This window comes from Crocuta crocuta, unplaced genomic scaffold (assembly GCF_008692635.1).
Source record: "Crocuta crocuta isolate KB4526 unplaced genomic scaffold, BGI_CrCroc_1.0 scaffold124, whole genome shotgun sequence".
Lineage (NCBI taxonomy): Eukaryota > Metazoa > Chordata > Mammalia > Carnivora > Hyaenidae > Crocuta > Crocuta crocuta.
This window is the reverse complement of record NW_027551573.1, coordinates 1,154,669-1,181,027: the sequence shown is the minus strand read 5'-3', so window position 1 is coordinate 1,181,027 and position 26,359 is coordinate 1,154,669. Positions and strand designations below refer to the sequence as shown.

At 41.4% G+C, this 26,359-nt stretch overlaps 1 protein-coding gene across 6 annotated transcripts in view; it reads right to left on the bottom strand.

Annotated features, from left to right (window-relative positions):
- The window catches only part of CNOT1 (CCR4-NOT transcription complex subunit 1), a 105,789-nt gene extending 80,269 nt beyond the window's left edge, over positions 1–25,520 (bottom strand). For all 6 annotated transcript variants that reach the window (XM_077751236.1, XM_077751239.1, XM_077751238.1 and 3 more), the window contains exons 1-2: positions 25,400–25,520; positions 557–832 (exon numbers count right to left, since the gene is read on the bottom strand). In XM_077751236.1, coding sequence (XP_077607362.1) covers positions 557–658 — 102 coding nt within the window. In that variant the 5' untranslated portion in view covers positions 659–832; positions 25,400–25,520. The remainder of the gene's footprint in view (positions 1–556; positions 833–25,399) is intronic.
- Positions 25,521–26,359: the final 839 nt, after the last annotated feature.

The window sequence follows — 26,359 nt, the reverse complement described above, 5'->3', positions numbered from 1 at the left end:
CACACAATATTATTACTCATAAAAAGGAATTAGGTACTGACACTGGCTCCAACATGGATGAAACTTTAAAGTAGTGTGATAAGTGAAAGAAGGCAGACACAAAAGTCTGGTATGACTGCATTTATATGAAATGTCCAGAAAGGCAAATCCATAAAAGCAGAAAGATTATTGCTTGCCAGTGGCTGAAGGGAGGAGGAAATGGAAGATCAACTGCTCACAGCGTCAAGTATTTCTTTCAAAGATGAAGATATTCTGGAGTTATATGGTGATAATTAAGTAATTTTGTGAATTACTGGAAACTACCAAATTGCACATTTTAAAAGGATGAGTTTTACATTTTGTGAAGTATTATGTCAACTTCAAAATGTGGCTAGAAAAAAATGGGAAGAGACCAAAACAAATAAGTTATTTCATAATTTGCACAGAAAAATTAAAATCTGTGAATCCTCAAAAAATGGACTAGGATAAATCTCTTTCATATAGTAAAGCTGAGGAGAACCTTCCTTCCAATGCATACTCACTCCTTTACTAGTACTTGTTTTCTAAGTTTACTTACATGCTGTATTTCCTGCTGGCTGGCTCGGTAGTTTTTCTTGGTTAAATTGTCCACCAGGTAGCTGATTTGAGACAAGGCCAGCGAGAGCGAGTCAAGATTCATTGCTGGTTGGGGCGGAAGCAGGCGGCCGAGCCCGGCGCAAAATCACCATTATTCCCCTTTAGTCACCTCAGAGGCAGGTTAATGCTTTCTTTGTAATTAGCCTATATCTGATGTCTGTGCAATGTCTTCAGTTCTTCTTTACCAGGGGTATTACTCTGTTCTGAAACATGGCACCTGTGTTTAAAAAAAAAGAAGAAGAAAAAGAAAAACCAGATTTTTAAAACAGCTTTTATTATTAGGGGAAAAAAAGTAAAACCACCATCATCTCTCAACCTTAATACTAGAAATACTTTCCTAAAGACTTAGGAAAAACCAAATTAAAATGTCTCAAACACTATTTATAAATGAGGCCAAGTTTGAAAATTATGTAGAGCCAATAGAAAAAGAAAATACCACTCCCCCCCAAAAAAGTTGCAGTTTAGCGAGACAACCTCAAATATAAGATTTCTACTTTATCTATACTTCAAAATGATTTACACTATACCTTTAGGAACAGCAAAAGTACTTAAAATTAGGATAGGTAGAAAGAAAGACTCATCTGACATTTTCAGTTTCTCTTTCCACACTATCTATCTACAACCTATTTACAAGATCCCATTTATTAACTTTACAAGCCTTATGTACTGCTACAGAATCAGATAGTTTGGTCTTAAAGTTGTACCTTAGGATGTATGTTTTAGGTATCTGAATGGTTGTCTTAAAGGCAAATAGGGGCTCCATAACCCAAATTCCTTCCCACAATGTTGAAAATTGTATTAGGCAAGTTTAGAAAGAGAAGCCCAAAGCAGCGACATAGCTAAAATGACAGGATGCTCATCAGTTTAATTCCAACCAGAGGCTGAGTCAGAGGAACTATTCTGTATTACAAAAAAAAGAGAAAAAAAAACATAAGCTTTTTTTGTTTGTTTGTTTAACGTTTATTCACCTTTGAGAAACAGAGCATGAGTAGGGGCAGGACAGAGAAAGGGAGACACACAACCTGAGGCAGGCTCTAGGCTCTGAGCTTTCAGCAAAGAGGCCGACACGGGGCTCGAACCCATGGACCGCAAGATCATGACCTGAGCCAGTCAAATGTTTAACTGACTGAGCCACACAGTGCTGCTATATTAATCTATTTTAAAAATAAAATTAAACCACAACTTCAGGCGCCCCTTTGTAATATGTATTTATTTTACCGCATGTTTTATTTATTTCTGAGAGAGAGAGAGAGAGAGAGAGAGAGCGAGCGAGCGAGCGCGCAAGTGAGCAGGGGAGGGCCAGAGAGATAGGGAGACACAGAATCTGAAGACAGGCTCCCAGCTCTGAAATAGCTGTCAGCACAGAGCCCGAGGCAGGGCTCGAACTCACGAACCATAAGATCATGACCTGAGCTGAAGTCGGACGCTTAGCCAACTGAGCTACCCAGGCGCACCTGTAAAATGTATTTCGAAAGAGAGAAACAGTTTGCAAGCAGGAAAGGGAGAGAGAATTCTGAGCATGCTCCACATTGCCGGCGCAGAGCCCAACACAGGGCTCCATCTCACAAACTGCGATATCATGACCTGAGCCAAAATCAAGAGTCAGATAGATAATTAACTGACTGAGCCACCCAGCGGCCCCTACACATTTTTCTTAAGCATTTACCAAGCACTGCTGCTGAAATACAAAAATCTCTGAATACAAGGAGCTTAACTTATACAAAGCTTCATGTTCTATAAAATCGGCTCATACTTTCATTACAATCAGAACTCACCATGTAAGGTACAGAAAATTCACAAAGGTTAGGGGTGCCTCAGTGGCTCAGTCTGTTAAGTGTCCAACTCTCAATTTCGGCTCTGGTCATCATCTCATGGTTCAGTTTGTGAGTTCAAGCCCCACAAAGAGCCCCACGTTGGGCTCCACACTAACAGCCCAGAGGCTGCTTGGGATTCTCCCTTTCCCTCTCTCTCCCTCTCTCAAAATAAGAAACATCTTTTTTAAAAGGCTGACACAAAGGAACAGAATAACTTTACCATGAAATAGATACCATGGCAGCCTGGCTTGTTTGTTTTTTAAAGTTTTTCACTGTTTGTTTATTTACAGAGACAGAGAACAAGGGATGGGCAGAGAGAGAAGGAGAGAGAAAATCCCAAGCAGGCTCCATGCTGTCAACAAAGAGCCCCATACTGGGCTTGATCTCATGAAATGTGAGATCATGGCCTGAGCCGAAATCAAGAGCTGGACGCCTAACTGACTGAGCCACCCAGACACCCCAGCGTGTTTTAACTGTTATTTTACCCGTGGGACAGCACAGACTTTATTTTACTTATGATAACGTACAGCAAAACAAATACTGAATAACCTTCCTAAAATTCCTCTACTAAAACTGAGGTTTCGGTACTTTGACTATACCATTATCTTCTGATAAAAAGCCTCATGTTTTCCACGTTAACATCTGAAGACTGCTATACATAAACATACTAGTGTAATCCAAGTTTCAAAAACCAAATCTTCATTATATGAACAAGTTAAAAAAAACAAAAGTTAATGCATTTATGACCAATTCCAAACCCTTATCTTATTACAGTCAGTTAATTACATCTTATTACAATTGTGTTGAATGGCAACACAATTTGTCAACCAAACCAAAACACTTTTTTTTTTTTAATGTTTTATTTATTTCTAGGAGAGAGAGACAGAGACAGCATGAGCAGGGGAGGGTCAGAGAGAGAGGGAGTCACAGATTGAAACAGGCTCCAGGCTCTGAGCCGGCAGTCAGCACAGAGCCCGACGCGGGGCTCGAACCCACGAACCTCGAGATCATGACCTAAGCGAAAGTCGGACACTTAACCGACTAAGCCACCCAGGCGCCCCAAAACACTTCTGAAAGTAAAAGGTGTAACAAGTTAAACCAGAACAGGTATAAACCAACACATGTGATCACCCTAACTGGCAAAAATCCTTAAAAACAAAAAACAAAAAACTGATCATTCCCTCCAAGATACAGACTTACATTACTTTGTTTCTAAAATATCCTTTCACTACACTAGTCTCTCCTTCTCAGTCTCTTTTGCTGGCTCTTACTCTTAGAACACTACAAATTGTTTCTAGTACATCAAATCTAAGGAATACCAAGCACAGTCGATTACAGTTAATCTTCTAAATGTTAACATAAAATACCCATAACACTGAGTGAAAAGCTACAGAACTATGAATATCAAGAATGCATCTCAGAAAGACATGTTTCTAGAATGTGCAGAGAAAAGGAGGTCTCAATCATGGTGGTTACAGACAGTCTTTCATTTAAAATTCCATTTAAAAAAAGAATCTGAGGGGCCCCTGGGTCGTGCAGTTATAGCTAAGCATCCGACTCTTGGTTTCAGCTCAAGTCATGATCTCACAGTTCATGAGTTTGGGCCCCACATCAGTCTTTGTGCTGAGAGCAAAAGAGGTTGCTTGGAACTCCTCTCTCCTCTCTGCCTCTCCCCAGCTTGTGTGCACAAAACTCTGTCTCTATCACCAAAAAAACAAAAAAACAAAAAAACAAAAAAAAAACCACTTAAAATTTTTTAAGTCCTAGAAATCTACATACCTTCATACATACAGCATGTACAGTAGTAGTATTCAGTGCAGCAATAGATATCATAGCGAAGGAAGGGCTGTGAGTCAGTGACAGAATACACATCTTGGACAATGTAAACAGTATTCTACCCTTTATTTAAACTGTTATTTCTAGGGGTACCTAGGTGGCTCAGTCGGTTAACCATCTGACTTCTGCTCAGGTCATGATCTCACGGTTCGTGAGTTTGAGCCCCATGGCGGGCTCTGTGCTGGCAGCTCAGAACCTGGAGCCTACTCCAGATCCTGTCTCTCTGTCTCTCTCTCTCCCTCCCCTACCCTCCCAGCCTCTACCCCACTCACACTCTGCCTCTCTCTCGCTCACAAAAAAAAAATTATAAAACTGTTATTTCTATATATGATACTTTTTGCTCATATATATGCACATATATACAGTTGGCTTTTTGCAAAACGATATACAGGAAAGATAAGCCACAAACTAATGAAAATGGCTACCCATAAGGGAGAAAAGGGTAGAAGGCATACAAATCAGATTGAAAATTCACCAAGTATGTCTTTTATATGTTTTTGACTTTTGAACCATGTAATTATTTTCCATGTTCGAAATTTAGTTAAGAAAAAACTACAATCAGGGATGCCTGGGTGGCTTACTCGGTTGGTTAAGCATCCAACTTCGGTTTAGGTCACAATCTCCTGGTCTGTGAATTCGAGACCCACATCGGGCTCTGTGCTGACATCTCAGAGCTTGAAGCCTGCTTCAGATTCTGTGTCTCCCTCTCTCTCTGCCCCTCCCCTGCTCATTCTCTCTCTCTCAAAAATAAACATTAAACAACTTTTTTTCTTAAAGAAAAAATACAACCAAATACAAAGAGAAATAAACCTGAGTGTCAAATTGGTAACATAAAACACAATGAAAACAAATTATTTCAAATAATTACTGAACAGAGATGCTATACATCCTTGATATACAATGCAGAGCGGTGTATGTATGTATTTTTTTTTTTTTTATTTGAAGGCAGGGAGGGGGCGGGGGGGGAAGAGTATCTTAAGCAGGGTCCATGCTCAGCACAGAGCCTGATGCAGGGCTCTATCCCACAACCCTGGATCATGACCTGAGCCAAAATCAAGAGCTGAATGCTCAATCAACTGAATCACCAAGGTGCCCCTATTTTTCAGGACAAAAAGAAATCAAAGAAATTTGACTCATGCTTACTGTTAGCAATTTTATTAAAAATTTACTTTACTGGGACGCCTGGGTGTCTCAGTCGGTTGAGTGTCTGACTTCGGCTCAGGTCATGATCTCACAGTTCGTGGGTTCGAGCCCCGCGTTGGGCTCTGTGCTGGCAGCTAGCTCAGAGCCTGGAGCCTGATTCAGATTCTGTATCTCCCTCTCTCTCTGACTCTCCCCTGCTCACGCTGTCTCCCACTCCCTCTCCCTCATTCTCTCTCTCAGAACATTAAAAAAAATTTTTTTCTTAAAAAATAAATAAAAATTTATTAAGAGGCACCTGAGTGGTTCAATCGATTAAGCATCTGACTTCAGCTCAGGTCATGATCTCATGGTTTGTGAGTTCGAGCCCAATATTGGGCTCAGGCTCTGCACTGACAGCCCCTGGGAGTGTGTTTCTGGTTCTGTGTCTCCCTCTCTTCTGCCCCTCTCCAGCTCAGGATCTGTCTCTCTCTGTCTCAAAAATAAACATTTAAAAAAAATTTATTTTATTTAAAACTTATTTTATTAAAAAGTTTAAACTACAGGTGCCTGGGTGGCTCAGTTGGTTGATTTCAGCTCAGGTCATGATGTTCCAGTTCAAGGGTTCAAGCACCATTATCAGGCTCTCTGCTGATGGTGCAGAGCCTGCTTCAGATTCTACGTCTCCTTTCTCTGCCTTTCCCCCACTCATGCTCTCTCAAAAAATAAGCAAATAAACATTTTTTAAAAAGTTTACAAGGCACTTGGGTGGCTCAGGTCATTATCTCACAGTTCGTGGGTTCAAGCCCTACGTTGGGCTCTGTGCTGACAGCCTACTGAGCCTGAAACCTGCTTCAGATTCCGTGTCTTCCTCTCTCTCTGCCTCTCTAAGATAAACATTAAAATAATTTTTAAATAAAAAAGTTTAAGCTATTTTTATATTATTGGGTAAGTCAAATAAATAGGAATCCAAATTCAGTGCAAAAAATGTGGTAAACACAGAAGTTTAAAGGCCTAAAATACTATATTTGAAATGGAATTATTAGCAGAAACTTTTTTTTAAAACTATTAATTTCCTGAGTCTAATGACCATACAATAAAACAAGACATTGTTGAAAAAAAAAAATCGAAGATGACACAAACAAGTGGAAGGACACTGTGTTCATTGATTAGAAGAGTTAATACTCTTAAACTGTCCATGCCACCCAAAGCCACCTGGATTCAACACAAACGCTATGAAAGCCCCAATGGCATTTTTCAGATAAACAACAACAAAAAAAGTCCTAAAATTGGTATGAAAACATAAAAGACCCTCAAAAGCCAAAACAATCATGAGAAAGAACAACAACAAAAAAATTCAGAGTCAACACACTTCTTGATTTTCAACTATGCTACAAACCTAGAGTAATTAAAAGAGTATGGCACATAAATAGCCACGCACACGAGAACAGAGGGCCCTGAATGAAACCCTCACATATATAGTCTACTAATATCTGATAAGGGAGACAAGATCAACCAATGGGGAAAGAATAGTCTCTTCAACAAATGGTGCTGGAAAAACTGGAAAACTACATGCAGAAAAATGAAAGTGGACCTCTATCTTATACACTCACAAAAATTAACTCAAAATGATCAAAGACTTAAACAGAAGACCTGATACCAAAAAGAAAACATACAAAGTTAAGTTCAGTGCTGATCTTGGTAATGATGTTTTTGAATATGACACCAAAAAGCACAAACAACAAAAGAGAAAAAAAATCAACAAATGAGACTACATCAAAATTAAAAGCTTCTGCACAACAAAAGAAACAACAAAATAAAAAGGCAATCTACAAAATTAGAGAATATTTGCAAAACATGTACCAGATAAAGGGTTAACATACTAAATTTATAAAGAACTCCTACAGGGGGACCTAGGTAACTCAGTTGTTTGGGCACCCAACTCTTGATCTTGGCTCAGGTCATGATCTCACAGTTTGTGAGTTTCAGCCCTGCCCTGGGCTCTGTGCTGATGGTGTAGAGCCTGCTTGGGATTCTGTCTCTCCTTCTCTCTGCCCCTTAGCTGTGAAGGCACACATTCTCTCTCAATATAGATAGATATATTAAAAAAAAAAAAAAAAAAAGAAAGCCTCAGGGCACTTGGGTGGCTCAATCAGGTAAGTGTGCAACTTCTGCTCAGGTCATGATCTTGTTCGTGGGTCCGAGCCCTGCGTTGCGCTTGTGCTGACAGCTCAGAGCCTAGAGGAGCCTGCTCCAGATTCTGTGTCTCCCTCTCTCTCTCTCTCTGCCCCTCCCCTGATCATGCTATCTCTCAAAAATAAACATTAAAAAAAAATTTTAACTCAGTAAGGACATCAAAAAAAAGCACAAACAATCCAATTAAAAAATAAGCAGAGAAACGAAATAGACATTTTCCCAAAGACGGCATCAAAATAGCTAACAGGTATCTGCAAAGGTGCTCAACATCACTACTCATTAGGAAAATGCATATCAAAATCAGGATAAAATATCTCACACCTTTAAGAACAGCTAGCAACAAGAGATCAGTGTTGGAGAGGATATGGAGAAAAGGAAACCCTTCTAAACAGCTGGTGGGATTGTAAAGTGATTCTACCACTATGGAGAACAGTATGGAAGTTCCTCAAAATATTAAAAATAAGGGGCACCTGGATGGCTCACTTGGTTGAGTGTCCAACTCTTAGATTTTGGTTCAGGTCCTGATCCCAGGGTTGAGAGAGAGATCAAGCCCTGCACTGAACTCGACACTGAGCATGGAACCTGCTTAAGTTCTCACCCTGTCCCTCTCTCTGCCCTTCTCCTGCTGTGTGCTCTCTCGTGCGCAAAAAAAATTTTAATTAAAAAAAAATTAAAATCTTATAAAAGATATTCTTGAGACAAATGACGTTTTTTAGTTAAATGGATACTATGAAAGTATTTAATAATCTTAGCTGTAGTTTGGCTATTTAAGAATGTCTTAATTTGCAGGAAATGCATGCTCAAGTATTTGAGATAAAACAGTTTAGTATAGGGGCGCCTGGGTGGCTCAGTCGGTTGACTGTTCGACTTCGGCTCAGGTCACGTTCTCACGGTTTGTGGGTTCGAACCCCGCGTCGGGCTCTGTGCTGACAGCTAGCTCAGAGCCTGGAGTCTGCTTCGGATTCTGTGTCTCCGTCTCTCTCTGCCCCTCCCCTGCTCATGCTGTCTCTCTCTCTCTCTCTCAAAAATAAATAAAATATTAAAAATAATAATAATAATCCAAATTTAAACCCACAGGACCAGCAACTACACAGAACACAAGACTAGATAAACCTGAACAAGTGACTGATACTTTATGCTTCCCCCTCCTCTCTATTTGTAAAAGTTAGGCCACGGCTATAACAGAGCTTTCTGAAAAGGGTAGACCTCTAATGGGCAGGAGATGGATCAAAGATAAGAATCTTCTAAGCCCTCAAGACAGTCTTTAGCTCCAGAGAGCATCTCAAACCAGTCCTACCCTCTGATAACATCAGGTGATCAATAGGAAGTATCCAGGACAAGTTCACAGGATGAGATCCTCTATCACCTCAATATCTGCTTTAAGAGCTTGCTGAAAAGTGAACAGCTGCCAATCTTCAGATGGAGCTGTTGCAGGAGTTCCCAAGGAGCATAACCAGACTAACCAAGATAGGACTACCTAGTCCAGAGTGATGATATGGGAAGGCTGAGCGGTACGTTCTTGACAGAAGGAACCCAAACCCTTAAATCTTTTGTCTTGTTTTGGTAGCAACGAAGATAGCTGTAATGCCTTACAATGTTGAAATGCATAAATTCTCATATTAAACATAAATCATTACCCTCACAATTATTTTTAGTATTGGGCTAAAATATATTCACAAATTTTTAAGTCAATTATCCATTTTGCCCCCCAAAAAGACCTTTACCTTTAAATATTTCAATTCTAAATCTTTGAATGACTCTAAAAATGTTTTAAAATGTATCAACTTTATGTAAATGAGACTTCTTTTGATGGTGACTGTCAGTAATTTGAAGATTAAAATGCTATGTAGGCTTTCAAGCATAAAAACCAACATAAATCTGATTGCAGAAACAAGCTCAAATTCATTAAACTTTGAAAATTTTTTTTAAAATTTATTTTGAGAGAAAGAAAGCAGGCAAGCAGGGGAGGGACAGAGAAAGAGGGAGAGAGAGAATCCCAAACAGGTTCCCCGCTGCCAGCACAGAGCCCAACTTGGGACCCAAAATGACAAACCGTGGTATTATGACCTAAGCTGAAATCAAGAGTCAGACATTTAACCAACTGAGCTACATGGGTGGCCTGAAAATATTTTTAATGGAAAAATTATCATCCCTTATTTTATGAGAATTGTATAAAATATCTGAAATGGTCTCCTTCTAGTATATATACTTCAATATACTTTATAAATATCTTCATTTGCTAAAGATGGCACGCTTTAATTCAAACACTTGAGCCTAACATTATGCCCTAGACATAATTTAGGTGCTATAGAAAACAAAAAGTAAATACAAGGGGCTTAATGGAATATATACAGGTTTTTACTATAGTGCTGTGTCACTAAAACAATTGTGAAAAAAAATCGTGCATAAGAACTGGGAGATGCAGCGTACTTGTATGGTTTAGTCAGAAGAGCATATGACTTCTGATCTCGGGGTCACGTATTCGAGACCCACACTGGGTGTAGAGATTACTTAAATAGAAAAAAAAAACAAACAAACAAAACTGAGGCACCTGGTCAGCTAAGCTTCTGACTCTTGATTTCAGGTCAGGTCATGATTTCATGGCTCTTTTATATATATATTATTTTTTCTTAACATTTACTCATCTTTTAGAGACAGAGCGTGACCAGGGAAGGGGCAGAGAGAGGAAGACTCACAGACCAAGGGATCATGAACTAAGCCAAAGTTGGAAGCTTAACCAACTGAGCCACCTATGCGCCCCCAAGATCTCATGGCTCTTGAGTTTGAGCCCTACATCAAGCTCTGTGCTCACAGCTCAGAGCCTGGAGCCTGCTTCAGATCTCCCTCTCTCTCACCCCTCCCTGCTCATGGTAGGTGGGTGGGTGGGTGTGGGTCTTGGTGTCTGTCATAAATAAACAAACATTAAAAAAAAAAAAGCTGACCCCGAAGCACCACCCTACACCAAGATAATCAAAATCCTCAAGGAAAGAGTATAGGTGTGCCTGGGTGGTTAAGCATCCGACTTCAGCTAAGGTCATGATCTCACAGTTCATGGGTTTGAGCCTCCTGTCAGGCTCTGTACTGACAGCATGGAGCCTGGAGCCTGCTTCAAACTGAGTCTCCCTCGCTCTCTGCCCCTCTCCCACTCACACACTGTCTTTCTCAAAAACAAACATTAAAAAACAGAAGCCAAATAGGCCAGACCCAAAGCTAATTTATTAAAACTCCAACTTCTGATATTAAAAATTTATTGGGGGAGGCCACCTGGGTGGCTCAGTCGGTTAAGTTTCCGACTTCGGCTCAGGTCATGATCTCATGGTTCGTGGGTTTGAGCCTCACATCGGGCTCTGTGCTGATAGCTCAGAGCCTGAAGCCTGCTTCAGATTCTGTATCTCCCTCTCTCTGACCCTTCCCTGCTCACGTTGTCTCTCTCTCTCAGAAATAAATAAAACATTAAAAAAATTTAAAACATATATATATATATGGAGGAGTGCCTGGCTGGCTCAGCATGCAACTCTTGACCTCAGGGTTCTAAGTTCAAGCCCCAGATGGGTGTAGAGAGTATTTTAAAATTTTTACATAAAAAATGTGGAACAAATACTTAAGTCTACTAATAGTACAGCTTGACCTTGGAAATTCTCTTCCCAACTCTGAAAAGTAGCATTCTAACCAAGAAGTCAAGCTGAGTGTTCTCTTTTCTCATTTTCTCCAATTTTAGAGATGTTCTACATCTGTAATGTTCAATGTGGCAGCTATTAACCTCATGTGGCTTTTTTTTTTTAATGTTTTTTATTTATTTCTAGGAGAGAGAGAGAGAGACAACGTGAGCAGGGGAGGGTCAGAGAGAAAAGAGGGAGTCACAGACTGAAACAGGCTCCACGCTCTGAGCTGGCATTCAGCACAGAGCCCAACGCGGGGCTCGAACCCACGAACTGCGAAATCATGACCTAAGCGAAAGTCAGACGCTTACCGACTAAGCCACCCAGGCGCCCCTCATGTGGCTATTTAAAATGTAGCTAAGGTAACTAAGAAACTCAATGTTTTAAATATAATTTTAACTAATCTTAGTATAAATTTAAACAGCCACATGTGGGTAGTGGTTACCATATTGGCCAATGTTGTAAACTCCTAATGACCCAAATAAATCAGAGAGGGTATCTTATTCTAGCATCCAGAAACAACTAATACTAATTTTCCCAAATGCCCCCACTTTTCCCCTTCGTTTCCTTAAAAGGAAGAGCTCATTATTTTCTATGGGACTTTATAACCAACAAATCACCAACTCAAAACAAAATATTCATCCCAATTTATCTAATGTTTGTACTTTTTATTTTAGAGTAAACACACACACACACACACACACGGGGAGGGACAGAAAGGGAGAGAGAGAGAATCTCAGTATGTCTCCATGGCTCAGTGCATAGGTGGACATGAAACTCCATCCCACAATGCTGGATCATGACTTGAGCCAAAATCAAGAGTCAAAGCTCAACTGACTGAGCCACCCATGTGCCCCTACTTACTTATTTTTAATTAAAGTGTTTTTATTTTATGTACAATGAGTTGGCATTAAGGTCGGTATCCTGGATATCTGCACTTAAGGTAGGTTTCTTTGATGACCCATTCAAGGAAGTTCACTTAAACCAATTTAATGAAGCCCGTATCCTCCATGGACTGATGAAAACACCGGCAGCACATACTGAGAGAGCATTTCTGGATCCGACCCTGCTGGCTCTAGCAAATGCAGCAAGAACAAGAACCCTGGCCAAACTTCCTCGGACAGCTCCAGTACAGCTGCTGGTGACCCGTTTGCTCTCTTGGATGCAATGAGGCAAAAGGCCATACCAATATTTAATGTTCCTCCAACAGGCAGAGATTCTAGATTTATAGTACACAGTCCTGATTCATTCATCCAAAATGCTGGTTTACTTATTAAAATCTTAATTATAATTATTGTGTACAATATAGGATAACTTATCCCAGTACAATCACAATACTTAGAACTGTTCTAAGCATTTTTATATATATTAGTTTATTTAAACCTGGTAACTCTTTGAGGAAGGTATTATCTCAAGTTTATAGCTGAATAGTTTAAATGGCAATTACTAGTAGAATTTTAAAGACAGTATCTAATACAACTTAAAAGAACTGGACATCAGAGGTTAAGATGATTTAAAAATGAACAAAAATCTTTATAGTGTGCCTTCAAAATCATTAAGAGTCTAAATAACTGTTGTAATACCAAGTCTTAAAGCAAGGAAACAAACAGTTCCTGATAGGAGTATCTCCAACCTTAGGATGAAAAGTCAAAGTTTTAGACCACTAAAGCCCCAATTCTGCACTGAATACTCAGGAATCATCTTTAATCCATTCCTTCTTCATCCAGGAAGTGAACTCTTTAAAAACCATATCAAGTGAAAAAGGCCTAAATATCCATGTAAAAGTGCACTGGTTAAGTAAGTCATAAAAAGGAATACCATGTAATCTCTTTAAAAAGGAGTTAGACTGGGGGGCGCCTGGGTGGCTTAGTCGGTTGGGCGTCCGACTTTCGCTTAGGTCATGATCTCGCGGTTGGTGGGTTCGAGCNGAGTTAGAATGGAAATTCTCTTTTGGGAAGAAAGCAAGTTACAGACGGGACGCCTGGGTGGCTCAGTCACTTAGGCATCTGACATTGGCTCAGGCCATGATCTTGCGGTTTGTGGGTTCGAGCTTTGCATCGGGCTCTGTGCTGGTAGCTAGCTCAGAGCCTGGAGCCTGCTTCAGATTCTGTGTCTCCCTCTCTCTCTCTCTGACCCTCCCCTGCTCACGCTGTCTCCCTCTCAGAAATAAAACATTTTAAAAAATTAATAAAAAATAGCAAGTTACAGAACAACATGTTTGTTTATATCTCCTTATATAGAGAGTATCCAAAATGATACAAAAATAACTATCTGAAAAGTTAGATGAAACGAGGTAAGAAGGAAATTGAACCTTTCTTCCCTACTGAAATAGAGAAGTAATTTTCAAAGACAAAATATTAGGCCAACAAAGTTCTGCATATTCCAAGATTCTCTATACAAAAACCCTTTTGAGGGAGACCCTTCACCTCACTCACTGAGCAGAAAAGAGCACAAATGGCCTGTCACTGCTATCCTTAGAAAGACATGCCATGCCTTGGCTGGTGTGAGAATCTGGATTTGGGGAAAACTAATACCCACCCCCAGAGCTAGTAAGAGTGGCTCACTATGCGTAAACTGCACCAAAAAATGTGGTTCATGTTCAACACCTGTCTTACCTCCAAGAACCTAGAATTTTATTGTGTGACAGGCAGAAGGTGCCTATATGACAGTTCCCCAATAACAATCCTAGGCACTGTGACTCTAAGGAGCTGCAGCTGCTGGACAACATTTTGCACCTATGTGCTGTCACAATTCCTTGCTGGAGGAATTAAGTGGTGTGACTCCACTGGGAAAGACACTGGGAGAGGTTCAGCTTGGAAGCATGAGTCTAGTTTCCTCAGACTTCACCTCATATGCCTTTTTCCTTTGCTGATTTTGCTTTGTATCCTTTTGCTGTAATAAATCACAGTCCTAAACAATCCCTACACACTAACCCTGCCAGTGGCCAAAATGAAATGTCTTCTGGAGGTAACGGAGACCCATTTTGTGGCTTTCTTCTCTCATGTGTATAAAACCCATCTCAGACATCTAGATTTCATCATAAAGATGATCCTGAAAGCTACATGAATTGGTTTAAGAATATATTTTAGGGAGTAAGGGAGTCGGAGAGACAAGGTAGATGCTTACCAAATCCTGTTTCCTCTTCCTGGCTAAACAGCTAGACTACATTTCTAAGCCTCTCTTGCATAGGTGTGGCCAAGTTTCCAACTTCTAGTCAATAAACGTAGGCCAAAAATGATACCAGCCACTTCTGGACCTGGTCCATAAAACCTCCTACTCATGACCCTCCGGTTTTTTCACCATCTGCCAGCTAAATAAAGAGGACTCCTTCTAGAGAAAAACAATGCCACAAGATGGAAGGAGGCTGGGTTTCTGAATTACCACACACAAGGCAACCTTATGAACACTCTTAATGAAAGTTACCTGAGGAATCGGAGTATAAATGTCTACACTGTTAAGCCACTGGTATCTTGGGGCTGTTTATTACATTAATCTGCTTTGGCTACTAACAGAGGACATGATCTGGTAACAATCATTTTTAGAGGCTACTTGTGACAATGTGAAAAATTAAGAGGAAGTCACAAGGAAATTTAAGATTATTAGAGGGAGGGGCGCCTAGGTGAACTCCTGATTTCAGCTCAGGTTATGATCTCATGGTCTGAGAATGAGCCCCTCCCCCGCTCAAGCATGCTCTCTCATCTCACAAAAACAAACAAAAAAGAGTATTAGAGGGACGCCTGGGTGGCTTAGTCAGTTAAGCGTCCGACTTTCGCTTAGGTCATGATCTCGCGGTTCGTGGGTTCAAGCCCCGCGTTGGGCTCTGTGCTGACTGCCAGCTCAGGGCCTGGAGCCTGTTTCAGAGTCTGTGACTCCCTCTCTCTCTGACCCTCCCCTGCTCACGCTGTCTCTCTCTCTCTCTCCTAGAAATAAATAAAAAAACATTAAAAAAAATTTTTTTAAATAAAGAAAGTATTAGAGGGAAAGCAAAGTGAATGCACTTAAGAGAACTGCAAAGACTCTGAAACTGTGTCAATAAGCAAGAGAAATGAAGGAAAAGGAGGAGTCAAATATAGATCCACTAAGCACCTGGGTTCTACTTAGTCCTGACATGAAACAACTGCAAAGAGAAAGTTTACAAGGCAAGAAAGAAAATGAAGAATTCAATTTGGACATGACTATGAATTACAGCCTGCACCACAGCAAAGGTGAGCTACAAATAATAGATCTGGGAGTCATCAACTTATAAAAAAGACAGCCCAGGAGAACTACAGAATGAAAATAAGAGAGTCTAGAGAGAATCTTAAGGAAGCTTAGCATTTAAGGGTGGATATTTAAGGGTGGATAAAGAGGAACTCAAGAAGGGAAATGAAGAGTAGCCTAAGAGGTGGAAGAAACTTAGAATGCGTAATACCAGAAATCAAGCAAAGGCCGCTACTTAGCGGTAATAAGTAAAACCTACAAACAGCATCCCTAAAGAGAGCCTTAAGGATGAATCTTCACCAAATATCCATTGTGGCAGGCAGCCTCTAAAACAACCCCAACAGGGGCACCTGGGTGGCTCAGTCGGTTAAGCGTCCGACTTCGGCTCAGGTCACGATCTCACGGTTCATGGGTTCGGGCCCCACGTCAGGCTCTGTGCTGACAGTTAGTTCAGAGCCTGAGGCCTGCTTTGGATTCTGTGTCTCCCCCTCTCTCTGACCCTCCCCTGCTCACACTGCCTGCCTCTCTCTCTCTCTCTCAGAAATAAATAAAACATTAAAAAAATTTTTTTCAACAACCCAACAATCCCTAAAATGTCTATCCTTATGTAATACCCTCTCCTTACAAGGGGGCTGGACCTTAAGTGTGGCTTCAAAAGAAGAAAATAATCATTTCCAAGAGTAAGTTACAAAAGACTGGCTTCTGTCTTGTTTACCTCTATCTGAGCCTGTGCTCTAAGAAAAGCAAGCTGCCACGCTGTAAGTAACCCTATGGAGAAAACACATGTGGCAAGCAACTGATATCTCCCAACCAAGAGCAAGAATTTGAAGCCAGCCAAATGCCACGAGTGTGCTTGTAAGATCTCTCCACCCTCCAGCCTTGAGATGACTGCAGCCTGTGAATACCTGCATTGCAACTCTGTGAAAGACACGGAGCCAGAAGCACCTAGCCAAGCTGTGCCTATATGAAATAAAGAACAAGAAAGGTTAAATAGCTAAACTTGGGGGTATTTTGTCATGCAGCAATTGATAACTAATATACCTATAGTCTGTGTAAATCATGGGGGAAAGACCTTTTTTTTTTTAAAGCTTATTTTGAGAGAGAAAGAGAGCACGTGGGGAGGGGCAGAGAAAGAAGAAGAAAGAGAATCCCAAGCAGGCTCCGCACCATCAGCATAGAGCCAGGCACAGGGCTCGATCCCACAAACCAGGAGATCATGAACTGAGCTGAAATCAAGAGTTGGATACTTAACCGAGACACCCAGGTGGCCCCATGTGGGAAAGATTTTAAAAGGTATAGTTGGCAGTATATCAAAAGTACATAAAAATTATAAATTATCAGAAACAGCAACTAAATGATCATTGATAACCTTCAAGAAGAAAGTTAGTGGCTACCAACACTTCTCCATAAAGGAGATGATGCATCAGGTAATAAGACCAGCGCCAACTTCAAGCCTTAGCCCCTCCAAAACTTCCTAAACCACTTCAGATCATCTACAGGCAAATCTGCTAATCTATCTCCCCTCCTCTTCAATATCTATGCTGCAGTATAAAATTAGGGACGCCTGTCTCTGGGAGCTGATACAAAGGATAATAAACATGAAACAATAGTGGACAGTGTGATTAAATTAAAATAAATTTTAATGTTTATTTTTAAGAGAGAGGGAGAGACAGCATGAGCACAGGCAGGGGAGGGGCAGAAAGAGAGGGAGATACAGAACCCCAAGCAGGCTCCAGGCTCTCAGCTATCAGCATAGAACCCGATGTGGGGCTTGAACCCACAAACCATGCAATCATGACCTGAGATCATGACTGAGCCACCCAATGCAGAGGCCAATGCAGGGCTCGATCCCAGGACCCTAGGATCATGAACAGAGCTGAAACCAACCAACACTCAACCAACTGAGCCACCCAGGCGCCCCTCCTAAAACATTTTGAAATGTGTAAGACTGGGATAGCCACTGGCACACAATGAGAATTAGAGATGAAATAAACATCACACAAAGGACAGTATCACCACCAAAGAATTATCCTGCCCAAACACCAACAGTGCCTTGCTGAGAAAAAGGCTTTTGCATCCACTTTCTGTAAGGTGAGCCCTAGATATGAACACCTCAAGTCTGGCTTTCCACAAAGTTAACAAAGCCAAGCACAACTGAAATTCATCAGATGATAATAGTGTATCGCTGGGGTGTCTGGGCGGCTCAGGTCATGATCTCATGGTTCGTGGGTTTGAGCGGCGCATTGGGCTCTGTGCTGACAGCTATTTCAGAGCCTGGAGCCTGTCATCAGATTCTATATCTCCCTCTCTCTCTGACCCTCCTCTGCTCGCACTGTCTGACTTTCAAAAATAAATAAAAAACATAAAAAAGAAATAGTGTATCCCTTTTGTATAGTGGCTACCACAAGTTATCAGCTTATTCATTGTATGTACTAACCTAGTCAATTATTTGTTGAGTACTGACTATGTGTCAGGCATTTAAGATATATCAGTGAACAGACATAAACATATTCCTGCATTCCCACTGGAGGTGAGAAACAGTAATCATTAGAAATTATGAAACATGTTAGAAGATGCTAAGTACTATAGGAAAAAAAATATCAGGGTAAAAGTGAACCAAACAGAAGATAGGAGGGTTGCAAATTAAGTTTTCTGACAGTGGTCAGAGTGAGCCTTATTGAGACAGAAGTCTTTGAGCAGACCTGAAGGAGTTGAGGGGTGTAGCCATGCACATATCTGAGAGAATGTTCCAGGCAGAAGGATCAATCAGTTGGTGCAAAGGCTTCCTAAGAGAGTGCATGACATGTGAAGGCAAAGCAAGGAGGCCAAGGGTACGTGAAGGAAACCAATGGGGGGACAGGGATGATAAGCTGGAGGGAAATGGAGAATACCTGAGGAGCAATAGAGCAGAGTTAAATTCTGTAGGTAATGAAAGGACTCTGGCTTGGAGGGCCTGGGTGGCTCAATCAGTTGGGCATCCGACTTCGGCTCAGGTCATGATCTCACTGCCCTGGAGTTCGAGCCCTCCGCTGGGCTCTGTGCAAACAACTCGGAGCCTTGGAGCCTGCTTCAGAGTCTGTCTCCATCTCTCTGTCCTTCCCCTGTTCACACACTCGCTCAAATATAAAAAACAAAACATGAAAAATTTTTAAAAAGAAAAGACTCTGGCTTTTATGAAAGACAAATGGAGAATCAATGGATGGATCTGCACAGAATGACATGACTTTTAAAATACATCACTCTAGATGATGAACTGAGAACTACAGGGAAGCCAGGGCAAAAACAAGGTAGATAAGAATAGCACATTAAGAGAGAATTAGTCACTGAAACCCAACACAGAAGAACTCTACAAAGTTGTATATAAATAAGCCAAAACTAAGTTAGTATATCAAGCTATCACACCAATGTTTTGTCGTTGCCAGAGAACTTGAGAGCTTACAGATTCAGGCATGACTAAATACTTTCACATAATTTCTACATTTTACATTTAGATAGACAACCTCAACTTCTGTAATCTTTGGTATATTTGTCTGAAAAGGGAAGGGAATATTTTTTTTTTTAAAGATTCTTCAGCTATCTCTACACAACATGGTGTTTGAACCTACAACCCTGAGAGATCAAGAGTTACATTCCTTCACTGGGCCAGCCAGGGACCCCTTTTTTGTTAACATTATCTTATATATTTCTTTACATCTAGATGATAGATAAATTTTTCTAAGTAATCTCTACACCCAACATGGGTATATTTGTCTGAAAAGGGAAGGGAATATTCTTTCTTTTTTTTTTTTTTAAAGATTCTTCAGCTATCTTTACACAACATGGTGTTTGAACCTACAACCCTGAGAGATCAAGAGTTACATTCCTTCACTGGGCCAGCCAGGGACCCCTTTTTTGTTAACATTATCTTATATATTTCTTTACATCTAGATGATAGATAAATTTTTCTAAGTAATCTCTACACCCAACATGGGGCTTGAATTCATGACCCCAAGATCAAGAGTCACAGGCTCTATCAACTAAGCCAACCAGTTGCTTTAGGAAAGGGGAATATTCTTAAAATAACCATGTCGTAACAGTGGGCATATACATGGTAGACTTAACTCTCCATTATCCAAACTAAAGAGTGAAAAACAAGTGTGACTAATCCAATCATGGACATCCCAAAATTATGTATTACAAAGTTCAGAGAAGCCTAATATTAAACGTTTGGTGTTTTTTTTTTTTTAGATGACAAGATGACAAGGGATAAGGAAATATCCAATGACATGATGGTCAACAAATAGTAAATAGGTGTGAAATGAGATAATAATAAATGGGACACGAACTAACTTGTTTCCTAACCATGCCACTTTACACAAGCAATTTTACTCAATTCAACAGAATCTTAAGGATGTTAAAGAACATTTAACAGCCGCTTGTGAATAGTTTCAGAATTTTACAGGACTTAATCCAATCCATACATTAGCATAGTTTGAGATACTGTTAATGTTAGCAAATGAATCCTTATTTTTTTTAAAGCAAGCTCTTCACCCAATGTAGGGCTTGAACTCATGACCATGAGACCAAGAGACCCATGCTCTACAGACTGAGCCAGCCCCAGGCACCCCCCCCGCCAAAAAATCTCTATTTTTTTTTAAACTGAGAAAGTGGAGAAGCAGAAAAGTACACCTACTCCAAACTCAGAAAGGAATCAAGTTTCTGACTTGGAATCAGTTGAATATTCAGAAGCATCTTCCTACTAGTACCTGCAAAATTATAAAGCTATGTAGTATATAATATACTCGATTACTAAAAGATAACGCAGTATCCTTCATAGAGCTACTTTAAAAATAACTACACCAAGACAAAACTTACTCATACATTTGTTAGAATTCAATTTACAGTGCTGAAGAACATTTAAAACCGAAGTCCCTCCCCATCCTTTGGAGGTCTTAACAGAAGTGCTAGTTAAGTTAGAGGTTAAATAATGACCACTCACAATAACTCCAACAGAAAAGACCATGTTTTCGTCAGACTAGAATTTTCTATTTTTACACTGAAGAAAAGAAAAACTCAAATCCTTTGTCTTGTCCTTCAAAACCTGACTGGGAAAAAAAAAATCTATTTGCTTTCATCACAACTAAGAAAATCTTATCCAAATACACGTTAGTGGTATCTCACAATATATGTATGTCAAGCCATTACATTCTTTTTTTTTTTTAATGTTTTTATTATTTATTTCTAGGGGGGGAGAGAGAGAGAGAGAGAGCGAGCGAGCAGGGGAGGGTCAGAGAGAGAGGGAGTCACAGACTGAAACAGGCTCCAGGCTCTGAGCTGGCAGTCAGCACAGAGCCCGACACGGGGCTCGAACCCACGAACCGCGAGATCATGACCTAAGCGAAAGTCGGACGCTTAACCGACTAAGCCACCCAGGCGCCCCTAAGCCATTACATTCTAAATATAAAACTTATATACTCTACATAGAAAACTTACACAATTGTGTGTCAATTATGTCAACAAAACAGGGAAATCACGTATTAGGAGTAAAGGAAAAATTTCCCTTGGTAATTAATTACCTAAGAAACAGTTTAATTCTAGATACTAGAATTAGTATTTTTTTAAGTCTATTTATTTATTGTGTGTGTGTGTGAGAGAGAGAGAGAGAGCGCGCGCGCGCACGCGCCCCGAGCAGGCTCCCCAATGTCAGCAGAGATCAATGTGGGGTTCACACTCACAAACCATGAGATCATGACCTTAGCCAAAACCAAGAGTCAGATGCTTAACCAATGGGGCCACCCAGGCACCCCTAATTCTATAGAATTATTGTTAATAGACATAGTATGATGTGCTAAACTCCAATTTACTCCATGAAAGTGAAATCCTGAACTACCAATCAACCTCCAGAGATTTTAATTGTGCGATGATCAACATTCTTTCAAAAACCAAATGACTGACCACATAGATGATGCTCACTTTTTTGAAGAACAAATTCACAGGTCTCTTTTGCTTGAACTGAACTCAAGCAGAGTGTGAAAATTACAGAATGAACACTAGGGTAGAGTAGGAAAACCTGTTCTGACCTTAAAGTAAGTCACCTTACTTTCCTCAGCTTCAATTTCCTAAAGGATGATACCATAATTCTGTATGACCAGCTTTCAAAGTTTAACCATCTAAAAGATGTCAACAAGACTGTGCAAAAAAAAATTCTCTATAAATCTTCTGAAGTGTAACAAGCATTTTTCATTTACAATTCAGGGCAATTACATTATTTGTGGGGAAGGGGAGATTCCTTACCCACTATAAAATGCGATAGAAAACTTACTGTAAGGCAAAAAAGCATATGCTACAGGTAAGTGAAACTAGCCAAGAGGTATATAAGAAATCAATTTTGCTTAGGAAAATCAGGGAGAAGATTTATACACACAATATATTTATGTTTGAACTGAAATGATGGAAATTTTGGTAGATACAAACAATGACATTCCAGATAAAAGGGGCAAAGATATATTCAGGAACCACTGTATAAGTCTTTTGACTACAGCATAAGACAGTAATAGGATGCCACAGGTAGGGAGGGATCAATGTTTACACAGCTCTAGGCCAAGGGATTTGAAGGACTTTGGAGCAGAGGATGCCTATTTTCAAACCAATGATTTGGGAGGCAATTTGGGCATAAAGAATTCACTGTATTCCTGGAATCATTTACACCTGGAATGTACTTACGTGTTACTTATGTAATAAAAACAAACAATAAACAAATCATAGGGGCAAAGACAGTGGAGATTAGTTAGAAAGCTAGTGCAAAAAAGACAAAATGGGGTGCCTGGCTGGCTCAGTTGCTGGAGCACGGGACTCATGATCTTGGGGTCATGAGTTCGAGCCCCACGTTGGAAGTAGGGAGGGTAGAGGGTGAAGGAGGGAGAGAGGGAGGGAGAGAAAAAGACAGAAAAAAGGTCTGAAACAAAGGGATAACTATGTAGACTATGATTAGTCTACATAAAAATTTAAAACATTACATTTCAAAAATATGAGCTATAACTCCAAGGTGACAAACTTTCAAACTAATTATCTGTGAAAGGGAAAATGCTGAGCTCTTGAGGAGGATTAAGAACAGTAAGATGATGTCTTTTGAAATACAACTTCATTCCCTTTTATATTTTATATAATTAGTCCGACAATACATATACAAAAAAAACACATCTCCTGCAAACCATTAACATCGCATTCAACATTTTAGGAATTTCCACCTAACAAATGTTAACAAAATTAACAAAGACATTTTATCCTGAAGATTTATGCTGAGCTTTCCAGCATTAAACACAAAAATACATTTCTTAAATCTATACTAAACACTTCCTAAGGCTGCATTTCCTTCAAATCTCAACAGTTTCAGATTAAGTCTACATCTCTAATTACTGACTTTTCAAACAGTGGTTTCAATGAACAATGTGTTTTATTTGCTTTGTCACATCCTTACAAATGTATGAGTGAAAAGTACATTAAAACAGTGTGTACATATAAGGTGCTAAAAGTTTTGGGCCCATTTTAGCTTTGAAACATGCTTCTCAAAAACTGTGTGCAAACAGAAAGGAACTGTAGGATTTTTCTATGTATAAGGTCTTAAAATAAGACTCAGTGGGATACCATTTTGAAAGGTCCCAGCAGGAAGTTCAGTTTGATCACAGGGCCATTTAAGAAGTGCTTCAGCTAATATCTTTAAATGACTTGAAAGTTAGTTTTGTACTTTAATAAAGTATACCAAGTTCATAAAATATAGCATTTCAAAATGGCAGGCTATTATTTTTGTTCATTTGAGAAGTATAAACATCAAAATTTAGTGTCTTAAACGATGTGTGAGCATTCAATTAAAATTATTATAAGGACAGATTACCTTCCATAGCATTGAGTGCCAAAGATTTGTTACCTCATGGAATGAAATAAAAATTCAAGTTCATCAATTTAGGCTAGTTAAAAAGAAAGCTTTTCATAAGTAAGTCAGAATCTAACAAAAAACATACTTAGAAAAAAAAGCAACATGCAAGGATAAATATGAGCTTAGTCTTTAAGCATGTCTTGAAGAGATAGCAAGCATCTCCTCTCTTGTCCTCACACAGTAGTTCGTTTTTAAATACACAACCCAAAGTTAGAAGGATGTCACAGAACTTAGCCTGACCAGATTCCATGTTGAAGAGACCGGGATGTAAACGCCCAATATAAACTTACAGACTAGAGAAAAAAAGCTAAGCTAATCCATTTGAGTTAGGAACTAAGAGCATTTCAGTTAAGTTCCACCAGGATGCCACAAAACCCTGCCTTAAAACTTCTAAGGTTACAATCTTAGGCAAAAAAGGGCAATGCTTTCAGTTATTGATGATCAAGTCTTTGTGCTTGGATTCCAATGAAGGACTTGGGACCCACACTTGTTGAAAAGGGACCAACCCTCTCAACTTTCAACAAGTTTAATCAACATGCTACCATTTCAGTGAAAGTACAACTAGATGCCTAAAACTCTATGTATCCTCAGTTCATTTTCTACTTAGACAAGGTAACGATTTGCAGTGTCCTAAAACAAGATTATTTAAACTGTTACCACAGTATTAATAGCTAAAACACCATGCTGCCCCAATCTTTGGAAAGGTAGGAATGTCAACCTGAGTCACAGATTTACTAACAGATTATTTGTTCTTAATCTGTTTGACCTGCTTTCTCATTTTTTACTTGTCCTCCCATTTTTTTCATCTTTGTATCCCTATACCTACCAAATGGATTATCACTAGGGCAATGTTCAAAATCCCTCCCCCCCGCCAAAGGTACTCAATTATTTTGACTCAATTATTGACTGTTAAAATAAATCTCTCACGGCAACAGAATTACAGAGAAATAAAGCGAGAAATTAAGCATCGTTACGCAGCTTACAGCGAGAAAACAGGCTTTTTACTGGAGTCCTAAGAAATGTGACGTTTGATTGGGTGGCTTGAGGAGAAGTTTCCATTTCAAAGTTTATTTTAAACGCAGCATTTCCAAACCCACAGATATCAGGCATCTCTTTAAAAAACACACACACACACACACACACACACACAAACTACAAATCCTACTCCTGGCGGAAGTAATTCTGTGTGAGGCCAGGTGGGTGAATTCTGCAGAGGGACTGGTAACGAGTGAGAGTATTTTGTGTGCGGCCTGAAGCAGCCTCTCCGAGACCTGCAGGAAGGAAATCTCTGCCCAGCATCGAGGCCTACAAACATCCAGCTCACTAGCGGGGCACTTCCCACGGGAGAGCCGAACCCGCCGCCACAGCACAGACACTCCGGAGAAAGTCCGAGCTGAGCGCCCCGGCGCGCGAGTGGAACAAAACCTGTGGCAAGAAGTAATGAGGAAGTGCTGGCTCCCGCCTGCCCCTCCCACCGGCGGACACCCGAACCACCAGGGGTTTGACAACGTGCTGGGGGCAGCGGGAGTGGGACTGCCAGCTCCGGGTCGACCAGAAAGAACCGGGAGCCTGCCAACGACTCCACACGCGGACCCTCGCCTCTGGAACTAGGCCTCGGGGGCCGGAGCCCGCTGCACCCGTCCGGAAGCCCCGAGAGAAAGGGGCAGTTGAGGAGCTCGTGGGGTCCGAGGAGGGTGCAGCCCGCGCGAAGCGAGGCCCAGCCGCCGGAATTGCCGCCACCGCCGCCCTCAGAGCCTCCAGGCCCGGACCGGGGACCACCCCGGGGCTCACCCGGCGCTCTGCCGTGCGCCCCGGGAAGCCTGCCCCCCCACCTTTTCTCTTCAGAGCCCAAAGAGTCCGCGAGCCGTGGGAAGAGTCCGCCCGCTCCCGCCTCGCCACTTCCCCGTCCCGACTGCCCCTCGCTCCGCGGAGCTCCGGGAAACGCTCCCAATGGCCCCTGGACCACCCCATTCCCTCGTCCACCGGCGCTCGCGTTCCGTAGCTGACACCGCCAGCCGGCCACAGCCCCCGACCCCGGCCCACCTCACCTCAGGCGGCTCCGGCAGCGCTGGACACAGGAAACTCCTGAGTCCTCGACTCCGGCTCTCCTCGACCCCCTCTTCGGTTAACTCCGCTTGTTTCTCTACAAAATGGCGCCGGAGGTCGCGCGCTCACGTCGCGGCCTTTCCCCTCCCCGTTCCCATTTCATCATTCGCTGCCCGCCCGAGGAGGGATGCCCCCAGCACCAGCCAATGATCGTACCCAGCTCGTGGCTCCCGCCCAATCACCGTGAGGTGCCCGCGGATTTAAACCAATCACACACTATCACTTGCAGAAGTCAAGGAAGAAACCAGGCTCCTGCTAGCAACTACCAATCCGGACTCCTACTTCGCGGGTTTTGGCCAATTGCCGCTCACCCGTCCCTGGGGACTGGAGTCGGCGCTCTCGCGCCTGCGCACGAGAGAAAGACCAATGGGGAGACGCAGATAACTTCGATTTGGGGCTTCATAGACTTCCCACCTGCCCTCGAGGTCTTCCGCCAATAAGGGCCTGGGATTGCCTCTGAGAAACAATAAATAAGGGAGGGGGCCCACAAACCCTCACCTCCCTGCGCGGGAACTACTTTGAGTTAGGGTAAAACACTCCCCTCCCCCACCCCCCGCTCTCCTTTCTCTTTCGAAGTGTCAAGTCCGGCACGCCGCGGGGCTACGTTCCGCTCCCCTCGCGTCCCTTCGGCTGGGAACGCCAGCTAGCCAGAAGCGAGCCAGACTGTAACGAGTGATGGCGCTTTGCCTTCTGGGATATGTAGTCGTCCCTCGCCCGCGCGCCCCATTCCTGTCGCAAAAGTATCGCGTCTTTTTGCGTCATTGACTGCGTCTAGGAGAGCAGTGCGTGCTGGAGAATGTAGTCTCCTATTTGGTCCTAATTTGCCTCACTTTCATCAGAACTTTGTTTTCTATCTAGTTCTGCCGACTGAAGAAGGGACCTCTTACAGAGACCTAGGAAGC